The 18602-nt window shown below is 41.7% G+C and overlaps 1 protein-coding gene across 1 annotated transcript in view; it reads left to right on the top strand.

The window, feature by feature from the left end:
* The window catches only part of PTPRG (protein tyrosine phosphatase receptor type G), a 394212-nt gene that overhangs the window by 269514 nt on the left and 106096 nt on the right, over window positions 1–18602 (top strand). Inside the window, exon 6 of the mRNA XM_066557786.1 lies at window positions 13401–13467. Coding sequence (XP_066413883.1) covers window positions 13401–13467 — 67 coding nt within the window. The remainder of the gene's footprint in view (window positions 1–13400; window positions 13468–18602) is intronic.

Here is an 18602-nt window from a genome sequence, read left to right as displayed (position 1 = left end):
ACATCTCTGCTGGATCAAATGAAGCCTAACTGGAGATTTGGCAAAGTGTTCTTTATGAGTAAAGTAAAATGATGTACCACATTAGAAAGGAGCGTGGTTATTAGAAAGCTCAGTCTTGCTCCTGATGAAATGGATTTTTTTCACCGTAAAATTCATCTTTACTTGCTGCAAGAATATTGCTAAAAGAGATTAACTTTGGATCTCAGTGTATTTTATAGTGTGTCTCACGTTATTTTAAGGCTGTAAATATATTAGCTGATCTGTAAGCTTCACTTAAGTTACTGCTTTCTGGGTTTTGGAAGAAATAGGATCATGGTTATGCAGGAACCATGAAGATTGAATTAAATCACCCCTTTTGATATTTATTTTCCCTTGGGAACATGATATCAGATCAATATTTAAAAACAGCTTTATGGGTAAGTGTTGATTAGAAAGCAAAGCTCCATAACCTTAACAGCTAAGCTAGCAATTTTTTGGTGCATTTTATCTCTGGTTTGTACGGCATTATCCATATGCCTGTGTAAAAAGTAAGAAAATTTCATTATTTTCTTACTCCTTCCTCCCTCCTGCCTACCTTGCTACCTGGCAAACCTACTTTATCATATCTAGATCCTATAAAAATATCTAACATAATTTGAAATGCTCTTGTGTGAAACATGATTAGACTGCATCAATCACTTTTCAAAGATTTTTTTCCTCATCATTTTATATTCTAAACTGCTAAAATCACACTCTTTTATATCCTCCTGCATTTCATGGGAGGCATGAGCAGACAGATAGTTCCCCATCTCGGGTGAGCCAGTCTTATTAAGTACTCTCCCAAAGTGCATACCAGTCAAATTAAGCTTTAGGTTAACGTTTTGGAATGCTCTCCTCTTGCCAACTCATTACTAGTGATATGGCAAAGCAAACTGTTGCCTTCTGCTATTCCAGATATCTACAGAGATTTATTACATTTCAGATAATAAGCTTACCTTCCTAATAGCACACAGCCCACCCCACCTTATGGCTTGACTTGCCTCTGCTCATAACTTCAGCAGAGAATTAAAGGCCAGAAGTAAAGCTGGCATTTAAACCTGTCTGGGTAGAGCCGTTTGGGCGTCCCTGTGTTGTGGATGGGAACATCCATCATTTTGGAGTCTGGACTCAGTCATTATCCAGACCAGCTCTGCACTACCCCCAGGCTGGTACTGATCCCTCTCTGTGGACAGATGGTGGTGGGAGAGGAGGGTGATGCCCGGGCGGGTGGCAGCACCTCAGTGTGCTGCAGGGCCATATGGACACTCAGGTTTTAGAGAAACTTGGTCTGTGCATGCAGTACAGCTGGCTGCTACCACACCTGTCTAATAGAGTTGTTGAAAGACTGTCTAAATTCATGCTGAGCTGTGGAGATTATCTCTGTCAGCTGTTCTTGTGTCAGAAGCAATTTTTTTAAAATGCTGTATTTGTGTCCTAAGTGCCCAGCCTGTGTCTGCCTTTTAGAAAGTGCCCTCTTCCTTCCTTCATGACTGCTTGCATTGCATCTGACACATACAACTGAGACAAATAGTGTCTTAACCCTAAAAAGATGAGATTTTTTAATGTCTTTGTTATCATGCCGTATCTATTTGCTGCCCCCCTTAAAATCTGAGTGTAAAAAGAGCAGCAAGTGCAGGTGCATCCTACCAGTGTGCTGGGGGTGCAAACCAGACTCAGGGAACATGGGATGCTCCAGCATGAAGCTGTTGGGCTGTGCTGCTGCTCTGGAAAGCCTCTCATCCTCACAGCAGCCAGCAGTGCAGTGCTCCTGGTGAGCTTGTTCCAGCTGGGCTGGAATTCCAACTGTGTTGGGTCTCAGGCACGTTGGGCATGGCTGTCTGGGCAGCCTGGCAGTGAAGATGTTCCTCAGTGCCAGCCCTCTGTGGATTGCCTTCACAGAGCTTGGCTCTTTAGGTCCCTCCATAACAACCAGGCTTTTGGCAGGGAAAAACCTGATGCAGCTTGTGGTGCCAGTTGCAGGTGGTTGTATGAGGGTGGTGATATCAAGAGACCATGAAGCCTGGCAGGTCTTAAGAGGAGAGATAAGAGACTTTTCTAGAGGTGGACACCAAAACTGGGGCTGTGGCAATGCATGAGCCAGGAGCCTGGATGGTCCAGCTGACCTGCCACAGCACTGGGGATCAGATCATAACCACTGCTCATGAGCTGTGGACACCCAGGAGTTACAGTGCTGGGTGTGAGAAGAAAGAAAAAATAATAAGGAAACACCTCAAATTAATAGCCAGGTTTTCTGATGAGCAAATTCAGAGAGGAGGAGATGAGATGGAAGAATCTTCCTGAGAGCATTCCTATGTACGTTCACCTGCAGGAAGCATCTTCACTCTTCTGGGTCAGGCTAGACTTGTTCAAAGAGCACCTTTTGTTCTAACCCTGTTTTAAGTTTTGTTTTAAATCCTGTTCAGTTGTATTTTACTTCTTCTCTCATAACTTTCCCTGAGATTTTTAGATTTTGGCAATTTTGAAGTTATACCCTGTGTAGGAGGAGGGCTTCCTGACCAGAGACAGAGCTTGAAAATGCCCTCCATAGATAGGTCACGCTCCACAGGAGCACAGGAAAGCTCTAAGAAGCCCATGGAGCAGAGGCATGAAGGCTAGAGAGTCCTGAGGAGTTCTGTGGCTTTAAGATTATCACCTACTCACTGTGATTGAATAGCATTCACTTTGCCACTGCTGAAATGTAGAACATCTTGAAACAAGCACACATGTCATGTTAGTTTTTGTATTTCTTTGTATTTCAAGAGGAAGAAACTGCTGCCACAAACTGAATGTTTGCCAGGCTTTTAATGCACTTGTGTTCTAAGTGCTGTTTTTCTGCACAAAACTTGCCCATTTGTTCTAAACATGAGCCATGATACTTGTTGAAATGTTTTTTTAAGGAACCGAGTGAGTTGTTGGGTCATGCTAACCAAGAGAAAAATAAACTTCTTGACATATACTCCTGACTGTTTCTGTCTGGTGTTACACCAGATGAAACAGTGGGGTTGAGCTGTTCTTCTGTTGCTGCAGGAACTCGAGCAGTTTAGAAGCAGCTGAGGAAAAAATAAATGCAGGCCACATCCTGCTACTCTTAATTCAGTGGCTTGAAGAAGATTGAGATGGACTGCCTCAATTCTCTCCCCTGCTTCTGGGAGTTCTGCTGCTGTGACTGCCCAGGGACAGCTCTGTGCCTGGCTCTTGGTGCACCCACACTTCAATCCCACTGGCTCTGCAGCCCCTGGCAGTCCTGGAGCTGGTACCCTTGGCACCCTGTCTGCTGGCACCCAGGATGCCCTGGACAAGCCCACTCAGCATCCTCAGCAGCCAAAGCCACTGCTTTCTCCTGCCTCCATAAAGGACATCTCAGGGCGTGGAAGAGCAGAGGAACTTCCTTGGAGAGGCAGGAGGTGGAGAGGAAAAGGTGGGAGAGTTGTGGAAGGATGCTCAAAGGGGGTATGTGGAGGGGAGGATGCTGTAACATTTGAGGAGACAGGAACAGCTCACTGGGTGGAAAGAGACAGTGAGGAGGATGTGGCAGGTGTGTGAGGGAAGAGGGAAGCTACTCAGACATGAAAGTGGAGTCAGAAGTGAGGAAACTCTGAGGATTAGTAGGTGCTTTCTGCCTTAGGTACTGTGAGCACCAAACTGTGCAAGTTCATAGCATTTTGCAAAGATGCACACACCTGCAAGAACTATATGACACTGAAAATTTACAAAAAATATAAGTAAAGAGGGAAGAACTTGCTTGAAAGAAAATTACAAATTCAAGACTGTATCGTAGTTGTCCTTTTATGCTGGAAAGCATTGATGAACAGCACTGGTTTAACATGGGGTTCTTGTACCACAAAGATGCCTGGAAGCCTGAAAGCCCACCCAGCCCATGGCTGCTGCTTTAGAAATGGGGAATTTGGTGTAGCAAAAATTTCTGCTGCAGTTTTGGGAGGCCAATTTACACCAACCTCCTTAGAAATGAGGTAAAAGGAGCGGCAAACAAACTGTGCTGGAATTTGACTTTTCAAAGCATAACATTAAGGAGAAAAAAAAAAATCTGCCCTACAATAATTTGTTTTCACTGGGTTTCTAATTTAATTGTGAACTGAGGTGTGGTTGTCATTAGGGAAGTGACTGTGTAACTTAATTGACATTTCTGCATCCTCTGTGTTTGTGACTCAGAGATGCTGGCTTGAGTCATCTGTACTGCCTGGCTGGAGGGAGCCCAGGGCTGTGCTGGGAGAGAAAAAGACAGGACCTTTCTTGTAGAATGGATGAAAGATATTGGGAAGCTGAGACGATTCCTTTTCCTTATTTTAAAGGAGAGATTGATGTGACCTCTCTCACCAAAATCCTTTGTGTTTGCTAGAAAAGAGGAAAAGGCTGAAAATCTCTGCTGCATCCTAGGCAAGCTTAGCTGGAGCAATTAAGTTAACCCCCTGCAAAATGCTGGAGTTCCAGATGTCCATCTGAGCTGTTCCTTTTCAGCCATTGCATTTTGCCCAGGAAATTTTCCTGTTTAGCCAACAGATTTCACTGCTTTATTTTCATTAAAAAAAAAAGAAAAAAAAAAAGAGCTGGAGATACTTTTTTCTCACTTGCACAATTTTGTACCAAATTCAAGCTAGGAGCAGAAGAAAATGAGAGCTAACTTCCATTTGTGGTTTCACAGTTTTGAGTTTAGCCTCCACAAATGTGTGAAGCTGTACATCAAGGAGTGGGTGTTGTAAGATGATCTGGCTGTAGTGCTTGTTATATTTTTTCATTACACCATTTCATTTTCCTCCCTACTTAGGTCAAAATGGTTATTTTTACCTAAAAACTGTAAATTGAGCAAATTGAGAAAACTCTTTTCAAAGACCCAACTCTTTTTTTTTTTTTGGCCCCTTTTTTTATTTTTTTAACTCAGAGGATGAGAACAGTTTATACCTGATGGCAGTTTTTATAAAATAGCCTCCATCCTGATAAAATGTTACCCCCTGGTGTGTCATTTTTCCAGCTGAACTGCTGGTAGGATTGAGAGATCTTGCACACTGCTGCTTAAATAAATAGACTACATGCTCTATGAAGAAATCATATTATTTTCTCAAAGGAGAACAAGTAGGCTCAGTGCACTGAAATTGCTTTAAATAAACTTGCAGCTACTGTGGCCCTTTTTTGCGCAGCTGCAGATGGCAAAGTCTATCAATCAAGCTTTCCCAGCTTTGAGAAGCTGCCACTGAAGCTGCCTCTCCTCTGTGTTGCAATTACATTTTTGTCTTTTACAGGACTTTGTATCTGAGATATTCTATTGCTCTAATCAGATTGTTCTTTTGAGCTGAACATATCTTTTGTTTTTCCTTAGATATATGTGTATTAAGATCATTCAGTAATTTGTTAATTGAATGTGCTGTTCACTTGCAGTAAATTAGCTGAATTTGTGCAAGAATGCTTTGGGGAAATTAATTCATTTAGCAATGGAATAAGTCAAAGTTTGGGCAAAAGAGTGCCTTACAAAAAGAAAGGAAAATACATTGTTGTTTCTTGCCATGGTGCAGGTTGCAAATCTTGTGATAGTGAATGGAGGAAATGCTGTGGAGAGGGAGCTGCAGAGTTTTCCTCAGCCTGGTCCTCCAATCAGCCACTGCCAGCAGGTTACAATGCACGATCAATGTTCCTCTCTGCTAACAAAGGAGCTCAGTGTGCACAAACACAGAGCACTCTGAGCTGAGTTATTAAGCAGACTTAACTCTTCCTCCGAGTTTCATGGTCTTGCTTTTTTTTTTTTTTCGAGACAGTCTCTTGTGTCAGGACGTTGCATCAACACACAGATTCTCTTCAATGTTCTTCTGTGGTAGCCAGTGCTTTGCTCTTTCTGTGACACTGGTATTTCAGCCAGCCTGTGCTGTAAAAGTGACTATTTATGCTCCTTGTGTTTTCAAGCATCCCTGCTGGACATAATGAAAGGGGAAGTTGCTGATCTATAACCTGCTTTGTCCCATCCCAGGCCCAGAATGTGCAGCTCGGGTGCAGAGGCAGCAGGTACAAAGTGATGCAGGGGCTGAGTTAAAGGCTGCGAGGAGCAGTGGTTGCAAACAGCTTCATTGCACTCAACCAGAGATGAGGGACAGCCAGAACACCTGACCCCAAAGTCAGTTCAATAGCTTTTAAAACCATTGTGGATTTCAAAAAAGTAAAGGCAAAAGTGCAGCCTCTTCTTTGGCACTGCTAGTTAATATACCCTGCTAGTAGCTATCCTCCAATGCTGTTGTGAAATATGAAGTTCATATATCACTACCAAGCTTTCAGTCAGAATGATTTATTATTCAAAGTGGAATTAGCTAGAAGGATCAATGCACACCCATTACTCTATTTAAAATAATCATTGGAAGACTCATTAACTTTTTTTTTCTCTTCTCTTGAAACAACATAGTGAATGAGACATTTAGGAACGCTCTCTCCTCCAGCATATGTACCTCTATGACTTCAGAATATTTTCATTCATAGCAGGATTATTAACACCTGAAGGCCAAAACCCAAATTTAACTCAACAGAGTTTGCCTTCAAATCCCTAAACCTGAAACCAGTTGCTGTAGGCAAAGACAAAATCAGCTCTAATGCACATTTTTAAAAAAATCAAAGATCGTGGTAGCATCTGTGTGAAATAGTGCATGTGCCACCTTAAGGTTCAGTGTCATATCTTGCCTGGGTACCTGTTATTCTCTCTGATTTTACACATGAGTAGAAAATTGAAGTATTAAGGGGGCTGTTTCCATTTCTTGTTTTCTCTTACAAATATATTCTGCAGGATACTTACTTTGGGCAGTCCATTCATTACACAGCAAATGCCTTCTGCCTCCCTGCTCACCTCTGTCAGGCTGCAGGCTTTTGGCCAGATTTGTCCTTTTGCATCAGCTCATATGGGAGATGTGCAATTATAGCTTATATGGGGGAGATGGAAGAAAATATCATCTGTGGAGAAGCAGGAATATATCATTCTTGGATCATTTGGTGCTTGTGAAGGTGAAAAACTTAAAGCACCAAATCTAGCTTATCATTATGTCGGGAGCTCTGTAGGCCTTTTCTTGGCTTCATAGATAGCTCAGTGTGCTATTGTGTCAACCAGTATCCCTTCTCACCCATCAGCTCTCCTGGAAAGCTCCAGATAAATATTTCCTGCTTTATTTCAAAGCAAAGCACAAGTAAACTTTTCATATCTGTTCATCCGCATTCCAGATCCGGCTGAGATCTTTCACTTCCTTTTATTCAGTAATGTTTGAGAAACTAGATATTTATCCACAATCAGATTTTACAATGTGGACTTCAAAAGGGAGAGAAGCAAGAGGTGGGACAATGGAGTTAGTGCAGAGCAGAAGGGTGTGGACCACAAAGCCAGGATCCTTTCCAAGTGCTGCAGACTGATGCAGGTTAAAGCATCATTGTTCAGAAGGATTGGGAGTAGGGCTGCCCAAGCTGATAGCTGGCCCTGGAATAATTTGGCCCAGAAGACATGGATTTGAAGAGTTTCAAAAGCAATATCCCTAGTGCTTTCGCTTTAGTGAGAAAAGAATGTTTCTTTTGATGGTGATTATCTTGGATTCTTTAAATTCTGTTGCTGTGATGTTAAAATACGTATTGTGTGGCACAGTGTTCACATTAAATGGGATTCTTCTAATTTCTGTTCTAACCAACTGAAAATCAGGTCCTTTCCCACAGAGATTGGGGACTGGCATCTGTCCAACATCACTGAGCTGATAGAAGAATAAATTGTTTAATCATGTTGATTGTCCTGAAACCCTACAGAACAATTTAATCTCTGCAACCTAGTTAATTCATAATAGTTTTCTTTTTCTTCTTAGCTGTTTGTACAGAGTGCTTGGAGCTTAGGTTTTTGGCTGGTGAGTTGTATATCTTAACTGCAGGCTGTATGGGAGCTGAAGGCACACAGTTGGGGGAATATTACCCCTGACTTTCAGTGCTGTAATTGAAAGTAGAGTTTGACACATTGGCATCTTTCTGTGTCAGCCATTGTCAGTGGCTTCAGCTGCCACGGTTAAGTATGTAGTCATTCATCCTTGGCAGGCAGCGTCCTTTGCAGCATGAGAGGATGGTCTCTGGATGTTAATGCTCAGCACTCTGGGAGCAGCTGGCTATATCGAATTCAAGGCATGCAGATTTTCTTGGCCATTTTACTTAGCAGATGGGTAAGGCTTGATAGATGGAAGATTTAGTTTCCAAGTCAAGGGCCAAATGTTGCAGTGGGAGAGAAAAGTAAATTATATCACTATTCAGAGGGGAAAGGCTCAGGTACTGTATCACAAAATTGTTGCCATTCATTTTCCTCTGCCTTGCACAAAATGCATGTCATTTCACCTTTCAATATAGCCGACTGTGGCATTCTCCTTCACTTTGAGATGCTTTGCAATACTGTCTGTGAGCCCATTTAATGAGCTTGAAAGCAGTTGCTGCAAATTTATGACAGTTTAATGTCTAAATGCCAGATATTTTTTAAGGTGGAAATGAAAGAGAAATTTGTATTTTGTATCAACCCAAATAGGTGAGTTTTCTTCAGTTCTTTTTTCCCCTCACCCTTTTCTTCCAACATATTTTTAAAAGGAAAGTGTATTCCTTACTCCTGATCTGTTCAAATGATTAATATTCACCTACTTCTCACAAGGTAGCTGGTACCAGTGGTCATTAGAGAGCCTTCTGGTGCTCCCTCCAGACCTCCTAGGTTGGTGGGAGGATAATCTGGGTTTCAGAGAGGCTGCCTGGAGCTTTGGGCAATGGGAGTGTCTGGTGCTTTGGACAGGGGTCTTAGAGTTAAGGTCTGATGTTGCTGTGTGTCCTCTCTAACTGCCTCAGTGTGTATTTGGGTGTTTCCCTGTTTTTATTTGTTGGTGTTTCTAAAATAAGCATGGTAAGATCAGTATGTTTGCCTGAGATCTTTTTTGCAGCTTTATAGAACTGTTTCCAGCAGAAAGACAGGTCATGGATTACTTACATGACTTTAGCATGTGGCTTTAATTATACAGCATGTGGCATAAATTTTAACACTTTACGAGTCTGCTGAGTTTTGATGAATCTGGGTCTCCAGGAGGTTCTGAGTTTGTCCTATAAAATAATCAGATGAACAGAGAGCTTTGGCTGCTCTACAATAAGTGATAGAAAAGGAGGACAAGCTGAGCTCAGTACAGCTGTAGCACAGGGGTGGTACCTTGCCCAGTAAAGTCTGTTTTCATGTGCTATGGTTTGGTGGCTGAACTAGCACGGTCAGCCTGCCTGAGGTGCTCTGGTCTGTCCTCTGCTCACATTCCTGCTTTGCTCAGTCGCTGGAATTGTCCTCTTTGGAATATTAATGTTATCCTGAGAAGGGGCTGAGCTCCTCCCTGGCCTGCCTTCAAGGCTACAGCTGTAGAAGCAGCACTTTGAAGCACAGGGACAACACATTGTGCTGCTGAGAGGTGTTAACAGTGCTGTCAATAGAGCTCATGGCTGATCAGCCTTGTTCACTGAAGAAGGAATAATTTCTCAGTCCCCGCATCAGATGCAGGAGCTGTAAGTAAATCTAACCTGTCTAGAGTAAGATTTCCACCATGACTTCATGTGAAGAACATACCTGGTTTATGACTGCAGAATGGGGTCACTTGTGCCTTGCCTTTTCCCATATTGCAAATATTTGTCTTGTTCATTGCATTAACATCAAACCACTCTTTCTATTCAGAATGGCATGTGCACAGGTACTGAAGCCACACAAAGGGTACAATAAACAAGAGATTTTGCTTCTTCATGTAATGTTCATCCCATATTTACCCTATGGTGAGAGCTCTGTTAGCACAGGAAGCTGCTTAATGATATCTCTGTGTTTGTTTTTCCATTGTGCTTAGCATGACAGTTACCTATTTATTTCTGCTGAAGAGGATTACAGGCATTTTTCAATTATAAATGATGCACACAAGCCTTATTTCATCTGTTTACTGCAAACCTATAGAGTGTTAGTCAGTTTTGAGCAAAAACATCTTGTACAGGAAGCAACATTTGTAGTAGTGGTACCGTGGGTATTTTAGGGCAATTTCAGGATGCTTTTCCATCTGTCTGTTAATACTCACTCTGCAGCATTGTAGGCTTGTGTTTGTGCCTGGAATTCCTTGTCATTCTTGGTGTTTCTTCTGGTAAGTTCTTGAAGGAGTAGGGGGGAAAACTCACACTTGTTCACTCACAAGAAAAGCCTTGCCCAGCTTAGGCAGGCGTGTGTTGGGTGAAGCCAAAGTGCCCAGACCCAGTTACAGACATGTGATCTTTCTCTAAGGTACCAGCAGAAATGTGGAATGCAATAATTCCAATCTGAATAATTCATTGCTGTTGTCCTTCAGGATATGTTCATAAGATAAAAGAATACATGTCTGGAAGAACACATATTATATAACAAAGGAAGTAAAAAACAGTTTGTAGAAGGATATAAGCTCAAGCTTCATGACATGGAATCATAAAGCAGGTCAGAAGGACACTTCTTATTCTGTAGATTTTTTTTCCGTTCTGCTTTTTTTTTTCAGTTTTTTTTTCTTCCCTTCCTTTCTTTTAAGTATCAGCTGTTATCAGAGACAGGATTCTTGTATGGGTGAATCTCTGATCTCAACCAGTGTGGTAGCTGCAGGCCACTTAAACCAGAGATGTGCAGCAGTGAGGATAGAACTTGACATTTTGGATTTCAGAAACCTGATTTCCTCTGTGAACACAGGCAGAAAAAGGATACAAAGAAGTGAAAAAAAAATAGAGAGATGAAAATCAAGGTGGGTTTTTTGGGTTGTTTAAGAATTTGAGGAAGAAAAAGATGTAAGAAAACTTTTGTTCTGAAGTCTGAAGCCTTCCACAAAATGAGAAACCTTTTGATCACTTTTCTAATGGTCTTGCCAAGATCCTGAAACAGTTGTACTGAGGTGTGAGAGAACTGTGTGTGAACGTAAGGTAAGAGGAAGGAAAGCATCTGGAAGGAAAATAAACCTATATCCCATGCAGGTCTGAACTGACATCTCTGCAAGTGGCACTTGTTTGAATATGATTTTTAAAGAAACATGAGAACCTGCTCCCCATACCCCTGGAGACAACAAGATTACAGATGCATGGAGCATTTGCCTTCCAGCCTGCACAGAAATCCTGTGCCTGTTGGTTTTGTGCTGCTGAAGAACGCAGCACATTGCAGAGTGTGCTATCAAAGGGGCTGCAGGGCTGGATCTATACAGCCACACCACCTCAGATTAAAGGGGCGCTGCCAGGGCTGAGGTTAAGGATTGATCTACTTTGACACAAAATCCCAAAAGGAAGAGCTCTAACCTTTATGATCCTTTCTGTCTATTTGCTTTTTTTAAACTGATTGCAGCTGTCACCAGAAATAAAACCAAAGTAAACACAATAAAACTCTTTACCACTTATAGTTAGGCAGCAATAAATAAAACATTGTTTAAGTCTAGAGCAATATTTTCTTATGTTCTTGTTCTTCTTAAATGCTAGTAGCATTTTGATGATTTCTTTTTTCAATGGTGCCCCTGGTTAGAGAAACCTGGATAAATGGAAAAGATGCAGGAATGTGTCACATAACAGGCTCTGTATTTTTAGTGTTTCTTTTTGATTTGTCAGATGTCAGAAAGAACCTACAAAGTGGGTAATTTGGTCCACTGTCCTGTGATTATTATTTATACTGGATCCAAAGTGTACAGAGCACCCCTTTGGGCATATAAAAGTTCATGCTTCAAAGAGCTTGCAGCCTTCAGGGTAATGGTGTTATGTCCAGTAACATCTGAGCTGTATATATTTCAAAGCTGCTTTTGCTGCTTTGATAATTTTATTGCATTTCTTGCCCTAGATGATCATTGCAAGTTCTGGAGTACTGTGATGAGGAGAGGATTTTCAATTTCCATTTACAACACCAAACTATTTTGTCTCTAGAGAAGTGCATGAGAATGTGTCCTGAACACAGCAGAGTAGTTCACAGGGCAAATGAACAGAAAAAGAAAAGTGGTTTGTTTTGGTTTATCTCAGTGTAGTTGGCTGAGAAGATAATGAGGTTTCTAAGAATCCTAATTAGTTATGGGGAGGAAGGACAAGATGAGAGGCACTTGTGCTTGTGAAACTTGGGCAGTGAATTCCAATTTTCTTGTCAGGCTATTAAAATTTGTGATATTATTACAGCACATTTTTTTGGATGTGCTGTGGTCAATGATGTCCTCCTCCTAAGAGCAGCTCCAGGCTGGTTCTGCCCTTCATTGATCAGTGTGTTCCCTGCTGGGCACAGGGTCCTTTTTCAGGGTTTTCTTCTTTTGTCTCCACTCCTTTCCAAATACATTAATCCACGGCCATAATGTGATTAAACTCTATTTTTCCTCATGGCATTGAGGTCATCAGCAGGCAGTAAAATACAGGGCAGCTCTTTTGTATCTGATGTGTTGCCCATTAGGAGCTGTCCATCCAGAAATTACCAACACTGCTCAGGTTCTGAAGCTGGTGGGGAAAAGAAGGAAGAATGTGCCCCATGAGTAAGATACATGGCAGTATTTATCTCCCAAAAGTAAATTGGCAAGTATCTCAAATAGTGGAAGAACTCACAGAAATTGTGAGTTATTCCTACAATACCTCTGAAGAGGCAAAAGGTTAAAAAAAATTGCATTATTGGTTGTGAATTCCTTGTCTGTGTGCAAGTAAGTGACTGAAATGATGGGTTTAATTTGGAAGTTGTGGAGCTCAACAGGGTTAATCCTTCCTGCTGCCTTTCTCTCCTCTCTCTGGTGGTGGATCTCACTGTTGTGGAGGACGTGGGCAATTTTTGAGTGATAGAAGGAATGTTGCAGGTTTTGGTCTAGCAGTGCGGGCAAGTTCACTGTCAAAATTTGATTATTTTTTTCTACATCCTCTCACAGAGCTATTTTGCCTTTCCTTTGTCCAAGTGACACTAAATTAAATAAATTTAAAAATATGAATAGCAATGAGATGCCAAGGCCAAACTCCATTAGGGCTGAAAGGGATCCAGCTTCCCTGACTGCAGTGGCAGCACCAGATTTATGGCCTTGTTGGTAAGGAATGAACTGGTCTGAGATGACTTCTGTTTATCACAGCAGTTCTCCTCTATGAAAGCAAGAGTAGATGGAGAAAAATCAGTTCTGTGTTTTTAGGCTTTGCAAGGCTGATAATTGGTTAATGTTTTAAAGAATGCAGAGGACACTTTTTGTTTTTATTTAACCTTCCTCACTTTATTTTGTGACACCATGTACCTTAGGCATTTGGTAAGGGTCCATTGTAAATGTAAGAACTGAGCAGCTTGTTAGGTAACATCTTTTTCTTTTTCCCTTGTTAGAAGATTAAACTGAAACTGTTCTGCCTAATGCCAGAGTAGATGTAACCAATCCTGTATCCTTTGCATGTAGGTCAGTCAGAGGGACAATTCAGCACTGGATCCCATTATCCATGGGTTGAAGGGCGTTGTACATCATGGTAAGTAGCTGCTTAAACTTTCTACTTGTTGGGAAGGGGAGAGGGGCAGAAATATTGTCCTTAAGGGATCAGGTCACCCCTGGAAGGACACAGTGAGCCCACACATTCCTCATTCACTGATGGTTAAGGGCATCACAGGCATTATTTGATAGGTAAAGATCAGAGTCATTTGTTACCTGAGAATGGTTTGGGGTGAACAGTAAACAATTTGTTTCTTTTCAGTCAGTGCTCCAGAATGCATAAGTTATCAATCACAACCTGCTGCAATCTATCATTCATATTAGAACTTCGAAGGCAGCCTGGATGCTTCACTCTGTTATTTGTCTTCTGTTTGCTCTAAAAATACACCTCTCTGAAGTTTCTATTTGTAAATAAATTATTTGTCTTTCAAATTTAGGGAACTGATAATGAAACAGAAAATTAACTATCTATGAAAATTAATTAAACTTTGCAGCAGATGAACATCTTTCTAATGTTGGCATAAATATGACCATTCAGCTGTTCTGATGCATATACCTATTATCCTTGAACTTATAGCAGGTACTAAAATAAATATTAATATATTTTATACTTTCATAACCAATTTTTTACTTGGGAATTTTCCTGAAGCTTTACCACAGGTAATGCATCATCAGCAATGACATCAAGATGCTCCGGTTCCCAAAGTACTCTTGTCAGGTTTTAAAATAATGATTTGTAAAGTTTTAATAATCTCATTGTAATTCAAAAGGCATCTGCTGAAATGGTGCTCAGTACAATAATAAATCTCTGTTCCATCTATAGTGCTGTGATAAAACATCTTTGTACCTTTTCTGAGGATTGTCTTTAGACATTAGGTAGTGCTGTAGAGCTTAACAGACATTTTTTTTCTCTTGACTGCAAACCTAAAACTAGTTGACAGTGTTAGATTAAAACAAATAGGATCTTGGATTAATTGTTCTCCTTTCAGAATCATTTAACTTTGCAACTGGGAAGGCAAATAAATCCAAACACAGTGAAAAACGGGTTAAAAGATAACATGCCATAAAGTCCTTCATTTAGAGAATTTTCCTTAGGTTTTGCTGCTTATAAATTGAAGTGTTCTGCTGTGAAATAAAAACAACACACTGAGCTGAAAAACTGGTGTGGTTTTCCACAAAAATAGAAGTTATTACTTCACTCCTGCTGGATAACAAAACAGGCCAGCAAAAGCAAAGCTGGGATGTGTTAGGCTGCAAGGTTTTTTTCAATGTCTGTGTAATTTGACACTGCAGCCAAGCTGCTATTTAACTGGACTGGGATCTCTTTTTAGTTTTGTTCTTTACCTGCTTTCTATTCCAAGACTCCAACCCCCTGCAAGCACACAGTGTTTGGGCCACCTCATCAGGTTTTTCTGCTCCCTGTCTTGCTCCTCACAGACAAAACAGCCACTCATGGATAATCACACCAGTGTCTCCTTAGAGGATTCTTCCATTCCCAAAATTAATTGTTTGGGTAGGATGTGACTCGTCCCCAGGCTGTGATTCCCTGGCCACACAATGATCAGTCCATCTCCGTGCTGTCTTAACCCACAGCAAAATCTGGGTGGATAAAAGGGGTTTATTTTTGTTTTGCACACAATGCACAGAAGTCTGCTAGTGTTTCAAGTAAAGGAAATCACTTGATATATTTCAATAGCTTGTTTCCTTTTCAAAACATTAAGGAAGAAAAAGAGGAAAATCATGCTTTCCTTCCTGTTTCAAAGGCCCTGATTAAAGGCCTTTTCTAAGGTTCTTTTGGTGGTTAGAGTAAAGGAATTTCCTCCTGCAAAGCAGTTGTTGAAAGAGATCATTCTCTTTAACTTAAATATTGATAGAACACTTCAGTGAAGAATTCTCATATTATCTCTCTTTTAATGTTATTATATAGAATAATAGTAAAGATGTGAGGGTTTTATTCCAGATTCTTACATTTCTTTTCTTGATGTGGTTTACTTACATCTTACATGAGCACAGTTTTATGAATTTATCTGAAAAGCTTCTTTCTGCTTTCCATTTGCCTTGCATTCAACTGAGACCCTAAGGCAACAAGGACTTTTTGGCTGAAACACAGTGAAAAACTCTTGTGGCTTTTGAATAGAGTGGTTGGATCAAGCAGGAATCTTACAAAAGAAGACAAAATTGAAACCTTAAGTTTCTTTGCATTTTATAACATTTCCATTACATTACCGTGTTGGTTTTAGGTGGTTGTCACAATACAGAGGCATATACATATAATGTAAAATTAAGAATACTTACAAATGCTGAGGTTTTCTTGTCCCTCTCCCTCCATCTGGCAGAGCATCTTTCCTGGGCTGTGCTGCACACTCATTCAGTTCTCAGCATGGGAATGGCACACCCACACAAACCCTCATCATCCTCATTTTGTCATTTACTAGGAGGCCTGGCCCTGTATGGGGACTCCACTCAGTACAGGGCTCCCACATTGGCCTGTCCCCACAGGGTGACAGCCCTGGTAACACTCAGGTGGATACACAGATGATACTCATGTATGATCAGATAGTCTTGAAAAAAAAAAAATTGTATCCTTCTTTTTTTTCTGGGAAGTTCTTGTACTCTTACATTGCCCTTCCAGGGGTATGCAGACATTTCCAAAGTCATAAGTACTTTCTGTAGAAGTGAAAGCAATTTTTGCTTGATATTTCATCAGGGATTTGAATTACTTACTAATTTGATGGAACATAAATAATTGTGCCCTTCACAGTGTCACCAGCTTAGTAACAATGATAGAGAAACATACACATAAAAATCAATACAGGCTTAGTTGCTACTTAGTTGATTTTGTTTCCTCATCTCCAGGCATAATTTTGTAGAATCTTAATGGTGACATTAAACTTAATTTTACATGAGCAACCATATAAAGTTTCTTAGCTGGAGGGGAAATCATGGTGTACCAAACTGCCAGATGATGTCTGGATCTATGATAATGCTTTGGGGTCTGCCCCATGTTCTTGCTGCTGAACAGGTTGTTCCCACACCTCTCCCCAGCTCCTGCATCTGCCCTCCAAGAGCAGCCCAGGATCACTGAGAAGGCTCTTACAGGAGCTGTCAGATGCTTGTTGCTGATTTTGAAATGGCTTTTGGGTTTGTGCTCTGCCAAGGATTTGTCACACCTCCTGCCAGCCAGGTGCCTGCTCTTCTCACTGCTGCTTCCCTGCCCCGGGGCACGTGGGGAGCCCGGCCAGGAGTGACAGCCGGGAGTGGGCAGCCCTCCCTGGGGAAGGGATGGGGAATGAGCAGGTGGGCTTTGGATTTTCTGGGCCTGACTTGCTCTTTCAGCTCTGAATGCTGGGGGTCTTTTTTAGCTCCTCTTTTAGCTCCTCTGCAAATGCTCATCTCATCATGAAAGCTGGTGGGAAGGGTCTTCAGCAGTGCTGGTGCTGGCAGGACGGATGATGCCGGTTGTTCATGTTGAAGTTGGATCATAGGTTAAAAAGCCACTGGTGCCTGGCTGTGCAGCCACTGGTGCCAGATGTGCAGCACACATGGGGCAGTCTTGGTGCTGCACATCTGACTCTTCTGCCCATTTTGCTGCCCAGGTGCTCAGCTGGGTGCCCTGCCCTGAGCCCCTCTCTACTCCTCATCCTTCTTTTGTGATGCTGAGGATTGCAGGGCAGGAAGGAGCTGCTCTTGTGCAAGGGCTGAGGAGGTTGCTGAGGCCTCAGAGGGAATGATTGTGCCCTTGTGGGAATAGGGACTGAAATACCAGGTTATGTGTTATACAGTTGATTTGCATTAAAATGGCTATGAAAGCTTTTGCCTGCCACACATTCCAGCAAGGTCTCAGAGGAGCACCTGGCAGGATGGAACTATTGCACAGAAACATTGCTTTTCCCACCTTTGCTGTCTTTGATTTGCCCTTTTTTGGTACTGTTTTGTATGTAAGCCTCTTAGAGAAGCCTTTACCTTGTTTTTACCAGTGCCTTCTTCCCTGATGTCAGTCCTGGGGCAGCACCCAGTGCTGGAGGTTGTGTGACATTCGCCTTTTCCCAGCCTGGCATGCTGCTCTGCACAGGACCACAATCCTGTTTTACTGTGCAGGCAAAGTGTTGTCAGAGGGGACAGCAGCCCACACTACTCCAGGCCCCTGGAAAAGATTTCAGGGTGATGGAAACCATGTTTTTGTCACTCTGTCCTGTTCTCTGTGGCTGTCGTCAAGAATCTACACTGATCAGCAGAAAATTATTATTAGAGCACAAAGAAATTACTGCAGCAGAAAAGGCTCAATGTCACAAAAATGGGGCTCTTATTACCTTCCTTGTCAAAAGTGAGCTCTGAAAATCAAAGCACTTCCAGATCAAAAGCTTAGGTACAAAGTGAATCAATGGCATCTGTTGCTTGTTTGTGAACATGAGCTGGGGTGAGGGGAGGAGAGGAACCTTGGTTTATTTAAAAAGGAGGTTGGAAAAAATCTTAAAAAGCTGTAACTGGAACCCAGCATGGAGCAGAGTAAAGCCTTGGATCTCCCTTGAGATGGGCCAGAAGTGGGCAGGCAAGGGATTACTAAAATTTCTGGTCTTGCTGGGGAGAACTTAACCAAAATACAGTGGAAACAACTGCTTTAATAATTAAAAAGGATAGAGAATAAATATGTTGCACATCTCTCCAGTTGTCCTAGGTGAAAAATGAGTGAATAACCTGTTAAAATAAATCAGCAGTAAAAAAGAAGCAATCTAGACAGTGTTAGTTACCCTGTGGATCTATCACACCAGAATGCATAATAACAAGAAAACACCATTAGCACCATGACACGTTTTTTCTTTTGTTTTGAACTTCAACCATAACACCTGACAAGCTGTTTGCCTTCTACACCAAATATCATGGGGCTGTAGAGAAGGGTGGGGGAGAGGGGTGAAGGTGAGATGTGATACCATGGGACCTCATCTTTGAAAGAAAGACTTTGAAGAAAGCAGCAGCTCAATTTGGAACAAGGAAGGACCATCAAAGGGAGAGCAACACCGTACGTTAAGCTGAGAAGGAAACGTGGAGGAGCATTTTTTTTCCTCAGGGATGAGCTGGATATATTCTTTTGTTTTCTGATCTGTTCTTGTGTTCACAGTCAGAGTAGCCCTGTGAAAGGGGCCAGGACACGATTGCTGTGGAGCAAAGGGGAGGAGG

This window comes from Molothrus aeneus, chromosome 12 (genome assembly GCF_037042795.1).
Source record: "Molothrus aeneus isolate 106 chromosome 12, BPBGC_Maene_1.0, whole genome shotgun sequence".
NCBI classification, from domain to species: domain Eukaryota; kingdom Metazoa; phylum Chordata; class Aves; order Passeriformes; family Icteridae; genus Molothrus; species Molothrus aeneus.
The sequence above is the reverse complement of the archived record's forward strand: the minus strand, read 5'-3'. Positions and strand labels throughout refer to the sequence as shown.